Source organism: Sycon ciliatum, chromosome 4, assembly GCF_964019385.1.
Source record: "Sycon ciliatum chromosome 4, ocSycCili1.1, whole genome shotgun sequence".
Taxonomy (NCBI): domain Eukaryota; kingdom Metazoa; phylum Porifera; class Calcarea; order Leucosolenida; family Sycettidae; genus Sycon; species Sycon ciliatum.
Genome location: NC_088646.1, coordinates 2,827,358 through 2,842,893, shown reverse-complemented (window position 1 = coordinate 2,842,893; position 15,536 = coordinate 2,827,358). Strand labels below are relative to the sequence as shown.

The following is a 15,536-nucleotide window of genomic DNA, read 5'->3' as shown; positions in this document are numbered from 1 at the left end:
ACGTAGGACAATCATGTAGATCTACATAGACTGTCTTAGTTTTGGTAGTTTTACAGCTCTAGCTCCAGATGCTGGATGCTAGGATGGACCCGATCCCAAGTAAAGCTAAAAAAACTAAATCCCGTCGGTGACCATGGTGACCATGGTGACACTGACAGTAAAGTGACTGATTCACGCTGCACTGACTCAGTGCATGAGACTGAGATCAGTGAGTGTCGACATGTCCACGCCCGTGTAGATCTACCAGGTGCAGACTGCAGGTGTACCAACGTTACCCATCCGGGCCGGCCATCGCGTGTACGTGTGCATCTACCATGTCTACTGTAGACCAGTGGCAGTGGCAGTGCACTACTGACAGGCCCTAGCGCCCTCAGGGGATTCTGAGGGGAAGGAAAGCGCAACGAAGAGCAACAGACCACCCAACTTGGGAGGCTCAAGTTTATGTAAAAGTTTATGTAATAAACATAGAAAGGGGAAGCTATTAAAGCGAAGACGAATTGTGACAAACCGAAAGGTCAACATCCTACTGAACTCCACTATCATGTAAAATGATGGACTAGTTATGGTATGTCCAATACTAGTAGTCTTACTAATTTCGTCATCATCCAGTAACTTTCGGCATTCTTTGTTGCCATGGGCATGGGGCGTAACTCATGCTCTTCTTCGTTGCGCTTTCCTTCCCCTCTTGGACCTTTCCGAACCTGAGCCTTCCAAGTTGGAAGGTTGTTGGTTTGCGCCTTGGAGAAGTGTTGGAGCTAGGTGTCAGGGCGCCGATTGTCTCAGTACTCCTTGTCAGTTTTGTGCCATTTGTCGCACTCGCTGACTGTATAAGATCTGGTTACGTTGGTGGACAGTTGGTCATAACTCGTAACATTTTGTCCTTCTCCTTTTTCATCATAATTTTATTTAATTGGCTCACCATCCGAGTTAGACTATTTCAAATTTTCATTTTGATTTCATCGCCGAGTTTCATCCCTTGTATCTTTGGTGTTCTTCCTTCTTTCCACGTCGTATTGTTTGAAAAAACCCCGTTTAGTATGAAGTACATGTACTTGCAAGAACCCAAGCAAAGGATAACATCAATCCGGCAATATATAGAACTAGTACTCGACATGTACTACTTCACAGCATGAAGCAAGCTGGTGGAAATATCACCTCGCCTCTAGGCTAGCATGGGGGATTTTAAAGCCGGCTTCACTGCCTCCTTTCAGCTTCGGCTGCTCATCCTCTACGGCTATCCACATAATTGTTTGCATTGAAGTAAAGCAGCAGGTTCCCGAGTCCTCAGCTTCGCATACTAGTAATGGTATGCTGAATGGCTTGGATCAAGAGTACATAACCCCGTACTCTTGCTTGGATTGATGGGACATGTGTCGTATGACTCTGGTCCCTTCACTGCGAATAAGAGCAGCCCGGCAGTGTTCGTTGCTTAGTTGCTTGGTTGGTATCCAGCAGGGTCCGAACGACGGGCGCCCGGGCAAAGACCCCATGGTTGAGCAGAGCCAGCACAAACCCATCCTAGTGTACGTCATGTAGTAGGCTGTGGTCGTGTGGGAGGCAACGTGTATGCTGCATGCTGCAACCTTGGGGAACGGGAGTCGGGACACACAGGCAGATGAATCATAATCGTGGATGCAGTTTGTTGATCCAGAATCCCGCCCTCTAAAGTACCAAGACAGGCAAGTAACTAAAAAGTGCAGCAATGCATTTTCCTTACTCACGGCCACGCTGTGGTAGTATTACTAGATACTAGGAGGACGACCAGCTGATCACGTGTACGGTGTATGAACTACCCAAAGCTACGTGTAGATTTCCACGTATTACGCTCAACTACACTACAGAGCTGAAGAACATGACCACTGCGATTGCAAAGTCATGCATACCTACCTTGGGAGTCCCGAGTCCCGACCTCAGCCGGGACGGCGCAGCTCCACACTACTGTCAGTAGTGACTACTTCTGTTCTGAGGTTTTTCGTAGATAGACTACGGTCTATCAGAGTTGTGGATATTAGTAGGGAGTAGTGACTAAGTACCTGGTGGATACTATTGTGTGTGCAGACTAGGTGTATCATGATGTATAGGCAAGCAGACCCACACTTGTTCAGTCAACGCGCACACAATCAGTTCATGAACTCGGAAGATCTAGCAGCGACTGTGTGTCCTGCCGTCCTAACTCCAGGCGCTCAGACCCCGGTGATGAAGTGCTTGTGTATCAGGCTGCACGACCACTTTGTCTTAGTACGTGAAAAAACGAACCGCCATCGCCGCTTCCATGCCTAGAGAGCGTCCAGCGCCCCGTGAAGATTGGATAAGCCTCAAGAGGGCGCGAAAGGCGGATTCCCGACCGTACGCACACAGTGTTCTGAGCTACTCAGCTAGGTCGTTAGCCACCGGGATAACAGTCGGAAGTACTGTCACCGAGCATTCGGCGAACGGACATTACTGGACGTTTTTAGCACGTTCCTCGCTCTCTCCTGCGTAGCTAACTAGTTTGTTGGGGTAGCAGGACTTATCGCAGCAGCGCGAGTGGTACGTACGTGGTCATGGTGGTGATGGCAGGACTTGTCGCTGAAGTGCTAGTGGCGGTGGCTGGACGGAGTGGGCATATCACCTGCGCGCCATCACACCATCAGCACAGGACCACAACCGCGAGGGCGTTGGCGACATACACGAGTCGAGTCGAGTCGGTCCACGCCTTCAGAATGGCACAGAATTTCGCGTATGCTATCACGTACTGAGTGGACCACAATGTGTGTGTGTGTGTGTGTGTGTGTGTTTGTGTGTGTGTGTGTGTGTTTGTGTGTGTGTGTGTGTGTGTGTGTGTGTGTGTGTGTGTGTGTGTGTGTGTGTGTGTGTCATAGCAGCACAAGCTGCTATGTCTTCTGCTGTAGCATCGCTATCATCGCCTCCGGTGATGGACGTCAAATTAATGGTCAAATGGTGTGTGTGTGTGTGTGTGTGTGTGTTGGTGGGGGGGGGGGGGGCATGCAAAGCATGATACTATTGGCATGGCATTGACCAAGCTGACAGGAGTGGACTATTGTGAGCGTCGTAATTAGTTGACGGGAGAACCAGGATTTTAACCTTGGTGCGATCTGGCATTCTGCATGCACCGGTACGAGCAGTGAGATACGCGGTTTCATGCACACAGATATCCGCATTCAAGTGCAGTGCCTACATATGGCCTAGCGTGTTGCTAATCATTCGGTCCTGCCTAATGCATCCAGTCCTAGTTTGCCGTCGTCGTTGACTTCGTCTCGCTGCAAGCCAGAGCTGGTACAGGATTGGGGACCAATGATGCGTGATGCTCTCGATCGCATCATTGCCGTCTAGTCCCAGTTGTAGGAAGCCAGGGCTAGTTTAATAGTAGTAACTGTCACATGTGCACACCATGCACAGTCACTGTGGGTAGCTAAGTCACAGTAAGTGCTGTCTGATCTGCGGCTTCTGCTGCTACTGCTTATCTGCACACGAACTGTTCGGGGTATCCGTACTCCATGCATGCTATTCACTGAGTCTGTACTAGCATACTACTACTAGTACTACTACTACTACTAGTACTACTACTACTACTACTACTACTACTGTACTACTAGTACCCCGACGGTGTGGATGTCTTCAGAGCAGGAAACGAGCCATGGCAAAATATAGACCAGCGCGGTATGTAGTCGTTCCGCCGGACAGAGACTGGGGACGATATTGTGTCCCGTGCAACGACGCTTGAAGGAAACGCCGCGTGCTGCATGTAGCCTTCACTATACTATTACTACTAGCCTACACTGGACCCTTGCCTGGCTATCACGTACACTACAGTCTACATAATACACAGTACAGTGCCTTACAATGTAGTCAGTGGTAATTCAGTCACCATTTTTGTGATGGCTGTGTTGAGGTCGCCCCATGATGATTTCCCTGTACGGTCGTGAGACCTGGATTCCATCTAGCATTAGCAATGCCTATGTGCCGACATGCTGCATGCTACGCCAATCAGTAGCAATCGCCTGCAGCTGCCATGCGAAGAGGAATCAATTGCGGCTTTCACTTTCGACGGTTTCACGGCATGTGCAGTCTCCACTGACTATGCTGACTGCAGTGCAGTAGCTAACTGCACTGGCATAGTCTGTGGCGTATGTATCCCGTATTGTGCGTGCCACTATCTGGCCTTCACTGACGTGTTCGACTCGCGTGCAAACAGATTTAAAATTATGCGGCTCTACTAGCTAACATGACAGCGGGGAAAAACTGTCTGCACGATTCGGATGCGTGAACAACACTCCACATGGTCCAGGACTCAAACTACTTGAAGACCTGCAGTGATCCAACTAACTTCTGAGTACTTGTATGAGCTACACCAAGAGTACATACTCTTTGTTACACACACACATACACACACGCACACACACACACACACACACACACGCACGCACACACGCACACACTAGGCGTGCACAGGTGATGTCTTATCTTCAGAAACGTCGGCATGTGTTGCGCTGGGCAAGGAAAACAATGTTGGATGGGAGAACTGTGGGTCCAGTCGCAGGCTCGCAGCGTGAAATTTTTTTTAAACCTTTGGGTAGACCTAAACGCAGCCTGTTGAACGTAAAGAATAATGCAAAACGTCATCTAACCTTCATGGCCATACGTACATATACACGTAACGAGTACCATGGACAGTATCGCCCGAAGAATATTAGTTTTGGCGACAGCGAAGAATATTGAGCGTGGACTCATGATGGAACTAACACAAGTGATTGATAAACTTTTTTCCAACTTCTTGAGCGCTGGAATTGCACAGGCTCTGCAGGAAAAAGTCACGTGTTCGTGTCACCAGTGATTTCAGCAACCCTGTCCAGCGCCCTGCCCACTCGAAAGCACCACTGACAGTCTGTCATCTTTGCAAGAGGGCAAAAAGTCAATGTACATCATGTACTATTTTACACTGGACTCATGCATATGCAGGCCCGTCCTTTGGCTTCGTCCCGATCAGTCTGGCCTGGTTCTAGCCATACCATACTCCATAGCCTAGGGCTAGGGCGCACCAGGTTGAAATGTACCGTAATTCTTCCGTACCACCATGAATGATGCTGTAGAGCTACCAGCGGACCAGCAGCACCACGTCGCGGAGAGATTATTAGTTTTGGCGACAGCGAAGAATATTGAGCATGGACTCATGATGAAACTAACACAAGTGATTGATAAACTTTTTTTCCAACTTTTGAGCGCTGGAATTGCACAGGCTCTGCAGGAAAAAGTCACGTGTTCGTGTCACCAGTGATTTCCAGCACCCCTGTCCAGCGCCCTGCCCACTCGAAAGCACCACCGACAGTCTGTCATCTTTGCAAGAGGGCAAAAAGTCAATATACATCATGGACTATTTTACACTGGACTCATGCATATGCAGGCCCGTCCTTTGGCTTCGTCCCGATCAGTCTGGCCTGGTTCTAGCCATACCATACTCCATAGCCTAGGGCTAGGGCGCACCATGTACCAGGTTGAAATGTACCGTAATAAATTCCTCCGTACCACCATGGTACTGTAGATCTACCAGCGGACCAGCACTGGCAGCAGCACCACGTCGCGGAGAGATGTATGGTGACGCGCGATCACGACGATACGTGGAAAAGAGCTTCCCAATACTAGGCAATACAGACCAGTTGGCAGTTTCCCAGGCCAAGGACACGGAAAGTCATGACTGTAGTGTAGAGTCAGTGCGTGCGTACGCGCGTGTGCACACGTAGGTCTACGTACACAGGACTTTGCGATGACAATGCAATGATTATGTCATGGCGTTTGCATTATCTTCTCGTTTTCTTGCCCAAGTCAGTGGCGGAAACCACGCCATCAGATCAGCGTGCTGTCGTCGAGCCCGCTGCGCTTGCAAGCTTGTCTTAGCGTTAACGCGTTAAAGCGTGATGTTAGCAATTCTAGCACGTATGTTTTTGCAGCAGTGGCACGTGCATGACTGTAATACATGTACAGTCATCTGTAGCGTGTACAATGACTGTAGCCTTTGTCTTTGACTTTGACTTTGTAGGTTTGGGCACAGTTTGTCGCGGTTGTCAATGGCATGGACCCAGGTACTACAAGCTAGGTACGCATCAGTGAGAACCATTACCACAAACTTGACAAAGAGATAGCCTTTGTCATGTCCATGTGTAGGTAGGCACATTTTTATTCGAATTCGCAGAACCAAACGGGCGGTGTCGCCCAATTAATTCAGTGTGCACACCTACCACTGGCACTGGTCCACAAACTCAGTATTTCAGCGTTGAAGTTCGGGACATACGAACAGCAATGCAGTGCGGAGGCGCTGGGCAACCCGCCCTCCACGAGCAGTCGAGTGATCGATTCTTTCTCTGTTGCGACGTGTGAGTGGGGAAGTGGCTAGAAACACACACGTAACTAGATATTGCACTATCGCGGTATCGCGGAACGAACATGGGTCATGGGTCAGACAGATCACTGTTCAGACTGCGACTGTTACATGGTCGCAATGTACTGCATTACTACTATCCAATGACTACCGTAGTCTTCGCTTATATTAATACTATTATTAATAGCACCTGGCGCTGGTCATTTTTTAAGTTAAGCAAAAATCATGGCCAGGTTATGGCATGCCCGCCTCCGCTGGTGACGCGATGTGATTCCTAACTCCTATAGCTCGGTGAACAACTGTCAGTCGGGTGGCAATCCTTGTCGAACATCACCAGAGTAGATCTACGTACGTGGGTTGATCGGAGATCGGGGAATCTCGAAGACCTGTGCAAGAGACCGGGCCAGCGCAGCGGCCATGACCGGTATGCGGATCAAGACTTAGCAACGGATGATCGGCCCTCGAACAAGCCAGGCAGCTTGAACTAATCCAACAATCCAACTAGTTCTGCACACAGTAAAAGCAGCTCGGAGAAAATCACCGAGGCCAGAACTGCACATGAACTAGCGCGTGCTGATCGGCTGCATATTATTGTTGTCCCGTAGAAGCAGGGTGTTCAGACTACTATCGGGTTGTTGTAGAGACGAACGTTCTTTAGCCGGGTGCTAGTTTTCCACATCACGGAGAGAAATAGCTCTTACTAGTCTTAGCGTTGAGGACTGCTAAGTATTAGTTTCTTACTCTTTCGTATCCTCTTGTTCACCACTCTCTGTGGTTGCGCGCTGTTTGAACTACTGACACTGTGCTCTCGTAACTGCTGCCACTGAAGCCGAAGTCGAGAAGGCGAGCTGTGACACGACCTGCGAGTGTACTAGTACTACTACAACAGTGTGGTAGTACTGGCAACTACAGCTCCCTGCCCCCTAGCCCAGCACTGCAGTGACCAACTACTGTCTTCGTCTTGAGTAAGTACGGTTGTGCGGGCCGGGGAAATAATACTAGTAATAGTTGTGTGGTCATTTCCAGACCTGGTTCAACCCAGTGAACGTGTGAGATCGCACCCTAACTAACTATGTTACTTGAACTAACAGACCAGTGACGACGTGTATGGTGTGGTTCTGTTTCACTGCAGTCGGAGTGGAAGCGAGGATATCGAAAGGCCTGCCAGCTGAGCGCATCGGATATTCTTGCCTTCCTTTTGCACGGATTTCGGAGCCAAGTAATAGTTCGCAGTCCCAAGCTCGTGCTGGATACAGCCAGTGGCAGTGGGCAGATAAGTCTAGCCTTAGCGCGCTGCAGTACGCATTGACGGACCAGCTACTGGACAGCGGATTACGGAGCGAAGCGAAGAGCTTGCGCCCTCCAAGGCAAGAACTGTATAGACTGTGCATTAGCGTGCAGCCTTCAAGCATTCTTCTGTAACCTGTGCTCAGTGAGTGCGCTGCAAACTCAACCTCGGACTCGTCTTTTCCGAAACAAGTCGGCCGGCTTTGGAGTTAGAAGTCTCCTGTTGTTGTTGTCTCCTCACCGGAGTACTACTGTGTCTGCTGCTGCACACGTCACCAGTGTATACGACGTAAACATGGACGGGCGGACCGTGTCCCTTTCGACAGACGATACTCTGTACGAGCAACGGCGCTCGATCAGCGATGAACCGACGGAGTCCGACCAAGGCAGTCCCACCCCGGTGATACATGTGAACTTGGATGACGGTGGTGGAGACTACTCAGGTCAAGTCGACACTGGCGACTATCACCAGGTCCATCAACGCCATATTCACCTTCACCACCACCCTAATGACAATGAGGACTACGCAGTCGAAGACGAGCAAAACGAAGAAGAGATTGTCGAGGACGGCGAGGAAGGTACCATGGAAGTTTCCGGACCGAAAGCGCAGCGGCTCGATTTCTGGCAGAGTCAGATACGCCAAAATGTACGCGGCTCTTACTACACTATTGGTCAGGCCTTGTATCGAGTTCTGCACACTGAACGCTTGCTGAAAACAGCCAACTTCATCAAGTGGGCCCATACCAGCTTTGGTTTGACACGTAGCACGGCTTATGAATATATCCGCGCCTACAGAATTGTGCAGTTGTTGCAGACACAAGACGCAGAGCTGCCCGTACCTTCAACTCTTTCGCACTTCCGTGTGTTCAACAAGACAAAGCTGAAGGATGGTGGAATTGAGGTGACCCGACTCTGGCGCACGATTTTGCATGAACTGCCACCGGACAGTCATCAAAAGCCACGCACAGCCAAGGAGGTCCTGTCCAAAGGTAAAGAAATCATGGAACGAGAGAAGCTTGGGGAGCACGCTCAGCGAATGAACGGTCTTCTACCAGGCAGATCGCCAATAAGCAATGGACGTCGCGGCGGCCACCGCTCCTCATCCAGTTCAGCAAGCAGCTGCTCACTAACTCCGGTCAGCAGCGTCGCCATGCCATCATACTCGACGGACACCTCGTCTGCAAGCAGCTGGGCCGGCCATAGTTCCAATGAACCAAGGGCAAAAATGTCGTCCGTGTCGTCAAGATTGGAAGATATGAGTGTGGTCTCTCCAGCCCTCTACAGCCCCAGTGGACAAGCCAATGGTAGAATTACAGATGCTTTTCCTTTGAACCCTCACACACAGGTAGCTCACCATGAACCAGCTAGACCAGTGCATGTCTCAACGTCCAGCCGCTGGCAGCACGCCACCAGAAGTAGTTACCGCAGTGGTGACCACCAGCAGCCGCAGCAGCGTGATTATCCAACTCTGCGGCCCGCCCCGGCACGCCGCGGGCAGCGCGAGCGCACAGCTGGAAGCCGCGTCAGTGTGGAGTCGGATGATATGGATGAGCCGCCAGCGCTAATTCCATTGGCCACCAACCATGTGATTCGAATCCCACTCCTGATCTCAATGGCACAGCGGGTGGTAGCCGGTGGGTGTTTCACGCTCAGCATTACTCCTATCGAGGCGAGCAGCAAGGAGGAGACACAGGCGGCACTTCGCGGCGGGACAAGCAGACTGCCAACTGCACAGCTAAATGATGTTTGGCATGGACGGATTTGGGGAAACTTCACTGGTGCAAAGACGTCTGAAGGCACCGCTATCTCAGTCACCAGATGGATCAACATGGCTGTGGAGAAGTTTGACAGCGGAGAATTTGATGAGGCCGTCCTTCTGACCAACACTGAGTTCAACAGGGATTGGTTTCAGAAGTTGATGCAGTATCCGCATTGCTTCCTGCACAAGTGCATTGCTCCAGTCAGGCACAGCAACAGAAGCAACAAGGATAGCAGCACTGGTGCACCTGCAGCAACCACACCAAGCTCGGTGCTGTTTTATCTTGGCCCGAATGGCCAGCGCTTCATCGAGGAGTTCCGTACCAGTGGGACGATCCCCGGTGTGAACACCTGGTGCAACTACACAGGTGAGGAGAGCGCGCCATAACCGCCTCCATGTCTCACAATTCGCCATGTGTATACAGGTGCGCTAAACAATCATTGTCCGCGTGTGTGCAGTGTGCCTCAGTAAGTCATGCCGCCATCGGAGACCTGCATGTTCCTTTCGGATTTATTCAATACCAAGATATGCATTGCAGTTACGGCTGGATCAAGGCCAGGACCATGGACAGTCGGTGGACAGCTTGTGTTATGCATGTATGTGTGGTGGCATGCCAGCAGCAACAGCATGGCCAGAGAGAAGTAAGTTACCTGTGTCTTGACATGTCTAGACTATCGTGGTGAAGAGATGAACCCACATGTATTCGTGCCTGTCATTAGCGCAACCTCTATCTTGAACTCTTTTTCTTCATCTTCTTGAAGATATCGGTCGTAGTCTTCCTCCTTTCCCGTGCTATGTGCAACTGGTGACACTTCCTTATAATCTCGCTTTGTTGAGTCAGAAATCAATCTATTTCTTCATGTGCAAGCAGAGCCGAGTGATGCGTGATACATTTTTGATCATTGGTAGCTTTTTATTCATCATGCGTTCTTTTCCAAGATAAGTGTTGAAAGTACACGAACATATGTTGAACTATAGTGGTACTCGTATTCTTTCTGGTATACACGATGCAGCATATACTTATTATGATTGTGTGACATGATACATTGCAGTGTGATACATGGTACCCTTTCTGGTGCTTTTGTGTGTGTGTGTGTGTGTGTGTGTTTGTGTGTGTGTAGGTGTGTGTGTGTAGGTGTGTGTATGTCTGTGTGTGTGGCGAGCGCACGTTTGTGCGTGTGTGTGTGGGGGGGGGGGTGTAGGCCCCGTGTCTAGGGGGGGGGGGGCGTAGGCCCCCGTGTGTAGGGGGAGGGGGCGTATAATGCTCGAGAACTTGATGGATTCTGCTTTTCAATATGCTCGCATTCTGCTCCAAAATAGCACTCATAGTGCTTGAATTCTGCTTTGGAAAAATGGAAATAGTGGCATAGATTACCAATGTTGCAGATTGATAACAGCATACGTGTATTTTGCAGCATAAAAATTACAAGAAGCACAGAAAGTTGGTTGCTCCAACGAGGAGCACACGCTTCTTGCCGAACTAAGTTACTTGACACTTGACTGACTCACGACTGCCATCCGGAGCACACGAGTCAAGTCACTCAAGTGTCAAGTTCTGCAAGAAGCGTGTGTTCCTCGTTGGCGCATTACCGCGGAAGTCGCAACTTCTAAAAAGCACAGAATTATTATTACTCAGCAGGCGAAGGCGCGGTGGTACTGGTCGCGAGGGCATTGTGAATTCTCACGAAAATCCCATATTTTGCAGTTAGGAAAAGGACATAAAAAATAATGGAAACGAGTTAAAGGGGAAGTATACCCTAAAATCAAATTTTCACCAGTTGTAGTCTTCGGGGTGCTGAGTCGAATGGTCTTGGTCCGAGGAAGCTGAGACGCTCCCTTCCTACTTGAATCCCAATCGAACTCGCGCACTTCCACCGAAACTGGGTGACTGCGCCCTACTAGATGGGGATTTGTATGCAAAATGTCACTAAAAGCGCCATTTCGTTCTTATAAAAGCACGGATGACCGCGATTGGCCCATATGTTGTAGTCTTTTGGACGCTGAGTCGACTGGTTTTGGTCCGAAAAGGCTGCGATGCAGCGTTCCTCTTTTATTCCCAATCGAACATGGTTGAACAAGCGGTCACGTGCTCCTGCGTACACCAGTCACCTGGTCACCGTGCCTGCAGGGTACAACTTACTAGCCTGTTTGACCTTTTTTGGGTGCAGTCCTGTCACTCGAGTTGAACTCGAGTTGAACCTTGGTGTGAAAGTTGTCGCCTGCTGGGCCCGTGCTGGCGCGGTGACCAGGTGATTTGGGCACCCAGGAGCACGTGACCGCTTGTTCAACCATGTTCGATTGGGAATAAAGGAGGAACGCTGCATCGCAGCCTTTTCGGACCAAAACCAGTCGACTCAGCGTCCAAAAGACTACAACATATGGGCCAATCGCGGTCATCCGTGCTTTTATAAGAACGAAATGGCGCTTTTAGTGACATTTTGCATACAAATCCCCATCTAGTAGGGCGCAGTCACCCAGTTTCGGTGGAAGTGCGCGAGTTCGATTGGGATTCAAGTAGGAAGGGAGCGTCGCAGCTTCCTCGGACCAAGACCATTCGACTCAGCACCCAGAAGACTACAACTGGTGAAAATTTGATTTTAGGGTATACTTCCCCTTTAACCCTTTGCCGGTCTAACTCAATGTATGTGAGGGGTGGTCACGCAAACACATGTACACACAACCAGCAATAACTCAAGAACCATGTGATGTAGGTATGGGTAAACCATATATTTTCAAAATCTGTGTGCCTGAACGCGTCCAGAAAATTCAAATATGACTAGGTCCAGGCAAGGATAGGGCCCATGGTAGCCCTTCAAGTTGAGAGAAAATACAATTGCGAATGAAATACACGAATATCACAGCACGAAGGGCATACCAAGTTCGTGATGGAGCTGAAGTCGTACGATAAACAATCAGGTAAGGGCTACGTCTTTACAAGAAATGTAGGCTCTCTACAATACCGCCATTGAACACCAACACCTCGCCATCGGCGATACGCCAGCAGCAGCAATTCCCATTGCACGATATCGCAGTTTCGTTTTGTTCATCTCAGCGCTGCTCGCGTCAGATTCACTCTCGCTCAGATGAGTACTCAGGCGCGAGCTTACGCATGCCGTGATTCTCACGGCCAGGCGAATCAGCTGATCGCACCTGACGAGTCCTTGTGACAGTCGCTGTCGCCGTGTCGGCAGCAAGAAGGCTTCCTCTCTGTTTGGAGAATTTTGTTTCTTCATTCGTGGACGATATATTTTTGAACTAGCAGGACTCAACGGAGCTCTTTTTCTCAACACACTACACTGCAAAACCTCCCGGGACATCCAGCCTGGACTAGTGATGTTACTGCTCTCAGAGCGCTTGTCAAACACGGCCCCAAGAGATGCACTCGCATTCTTGAAATGCGCGCATGGCGGATGGTCGTCTTTTCCAATTTCAACAAACTTCAGTCGATCGATACGGCAAAAATTTGTATGGTAAGCATGGTTGTTTTGCACATCGTCAGAAAGCCTTGGACCTCAGCTACGCGTAGAGCGCCATTTTAGCTGTCTCCTAGCAACAAGACCCCAAAAAAATGAGGGCCAAACGTACCGATACTATAGTATCGGTACGCTTATGGTAGACCGGTAAAGGGTTAATAACTCTCCACCACTGTAACTAGATACTATACAGTCAGAAAGTGCAACAACTAGAATTGTAGTTAGACCGCTTTGTCAAATCGCCTACTGGTCTCGTCACCGTCCAGTAACAATCGACATTCTTTGTTCCGTTGGGACTGTAGCTTGTGCTCATTTTCGTTGCGCTTGCCTTCCCCTCTTTGGTCTTTCCATAACCTTGAACCTTCCAAGTTGGAAGACTGTCGGTTAGCGCTACGGAGATGTGTTGAAGCTAGGTGTCAGGACGTCGAATGTCCCAGTACTCTGTCATTTTTGTGCCTAGTTGTTGCACTTTCTGACTGTATATAGTATCTAGTTACAGTGGTGGAGAGTTTCCATATAGTTCGTTTCCATATGTCCTTTTCCTTTCTACTTTTATTATTGGCTCAATACCCGAGTTTCAAATATGCTAGTTAAAAAAGGTTTCAGAGCAGACTCGCTCTCTTCCCATTCACTCTGCAAACTCGAACTCATTTCTCCATCAATTTTTACAACGTTTCGGCAAAATTGCCCTCATCAGGTAGAGTGAATGGGAAGAGAGCGAGTCTGCTCTGAAACCCTTTTTCCTATGAATGAAGCTGCAGGAACGTTACTTGGACGTTACAACAGCCTTCCAAGTTGGAAGGCTGTTGGTTTTGCGCATTCCAAACGTGATGCAGCTAAGCATCAGGTTCGTTGCATGCCAGTATCACATCAGTCAGTGTTGTGCTAATTGTTGCACAGTTGGACTAACCACTATCCTGCCTAAAATCGTTAGTGTTGGACAAAACGGATAACTTACTTGTAAACTTTAATTAATGTTCCTCTTTTTTAAAATTTTACTCTGATAAGTCTAATTGTATTCTAATTGTATTCACAAAGGCACACAATGAAAAACCGTTGTGACTCAGAGTTTCATGGCTGAACCAATCATCAGACATCTAATTGTACAAGGGTGTGCGGGATCATTTTTTTTTTTTCTTTTTTAATTGAAAAACCACAAACCTTCAGACATGTGAATGTGCACATGATATACAGTGTACATACGTATGTATCGAGAAGGCAGCACGGAAACGGCAGTGGTGGTGAGGCCTGGGCAGCTCGTCCGACCGTGGGTCTCGGAGTCAACACTGGGCAGACGCACCGGGGGGGGGGGGGGGGGGGGGCGGGGGGTGGTAGCTTAGGAGATAAGGGATGGAGCCAGCATGATCATAGTATGTAATGCATTATGCAGAAGTAATAATTATGTGAATCTTAAAAACAATAGTGCGGTCGACCTGCGCAGAGGAAAGGCATCATGGACATGATCTACGTGTATAACATAATAATAATTCTAAGTGAGCTAGGGCACATCATACACACACATATGCGCATGTTCAAATAGGAGATCAAGCTGATAGGCGTTCGCCGGCGTTGGGTAATCTAAATAAAGATATTAATATTATTGAAGAGATTATTATCATACGCTCACATAAACGCCACATACCAACCATGTGCACTCACCCACACACACACACACACACACACACACACACACACACACACACACACACACACACACACACACACACACACACACACACACACACACACATGCTCGCATGCACGCACACACCACACACACCACACACACACACACACACACACACACACACACACACACACACACACACACACACACACACACACACATGCACACACCACACACACACACACCACACACATACACACACACACGCACGCACACACAGACACACACGTGCACACTCACGCAGACGCGTAATAATACATAATATTTGTGCACAGACTCACTCTCTCACAGTAACGTCCAGAAAACCACCACGCAGAGTCCCTACAGCCGGTCGGTCGCCCAGTCCCAGTGGCTCGAGCGCAGGAATCGGTGGACGCTGCACTTGAAGGACTGCAACCTCTTCTGGTCGGGCTGATCCAGGAGGTGTTGGCGAGGCAGCTGGTTCCAGGTGTCCAGCACTCCTTCAGGGAACGACCGGCGGACGTTGTTGCGAGAATTGGCTGGGATATCAGACTGCAGCTGGTAGCGGTGGCCGGCCGCCACCCGCGCCTGCTGCCTGGTGTTGGCAGGATGTTGGTCGTGGTCTGGTACTGCTTGGGAGGGGGGCAGCATTCGGGTTAGCATCTGTGGGCCTGTCAGGTAGTGGATTTTGTAGAGATAGCAGAGAGCAGCCACTTTGCGCCGGAGTTCGAGGCTTGGCAGATATGCGCCTTCACCGATCAGATGCAGGGCTCTCCGCTGTACAGCATCGAGTTGGGCCAGCACCGTCTGAGAAGCACCCATCCAGACTAGCATGCCATGCTCTAAGACTGGGCGAACAAAGCCGTTGTAGACCGTGAGTCGGCAGCCAGGGTCAAGCACTGCTGAGGCTTTCTTCAGGAAGCCCAGTCGCTGTGTGGCGCGCAGGGCTGACTGTCGAATCTGCTGGCAGAATGTCAGTTGACTGTCGAAGGCTAT

The 15,536-nt window shown here is 49.6% G+C and overlaps 1 protein-coding gene across 1 annotated transcript; it reads left to right on the top strand.

The window, feature by feature from the left end:
* Positions 1 to 6,908: 6,908 nt before the first annotated feature.
* Positions 6,909 to 10,485, top strand: LOC135813898 (uncharacterized). Its single transcript, XM_065326921.1, has 2 exons — positions 6,909 to 7,338; positions 7,506 to 10,485. Exon 2 carries the CDS (start codon positions 7,956 to 7,958, stop codon positions 9,804 to 9,806), a length of 1,851 nt encoding a protein of 616 aa, XP_065182993.1. The 5' UTR covers positions 6,909 to 7,338; positions 7,506 to 7,955; the 3' UTR covers positions 9,807 to 10,485.
* Positions 10,486 to 15,536: the final 5,051 nt, after the last annotated feature.

Coding starts and splice junctions, on each gene's coding strand:
- LOC135813898 (XM_065326921.1), top strand. CDS start 7,956: ATGGACGGGCGGACCGTGTCCCTTTCGACAGACGATACTCTGTACGAG.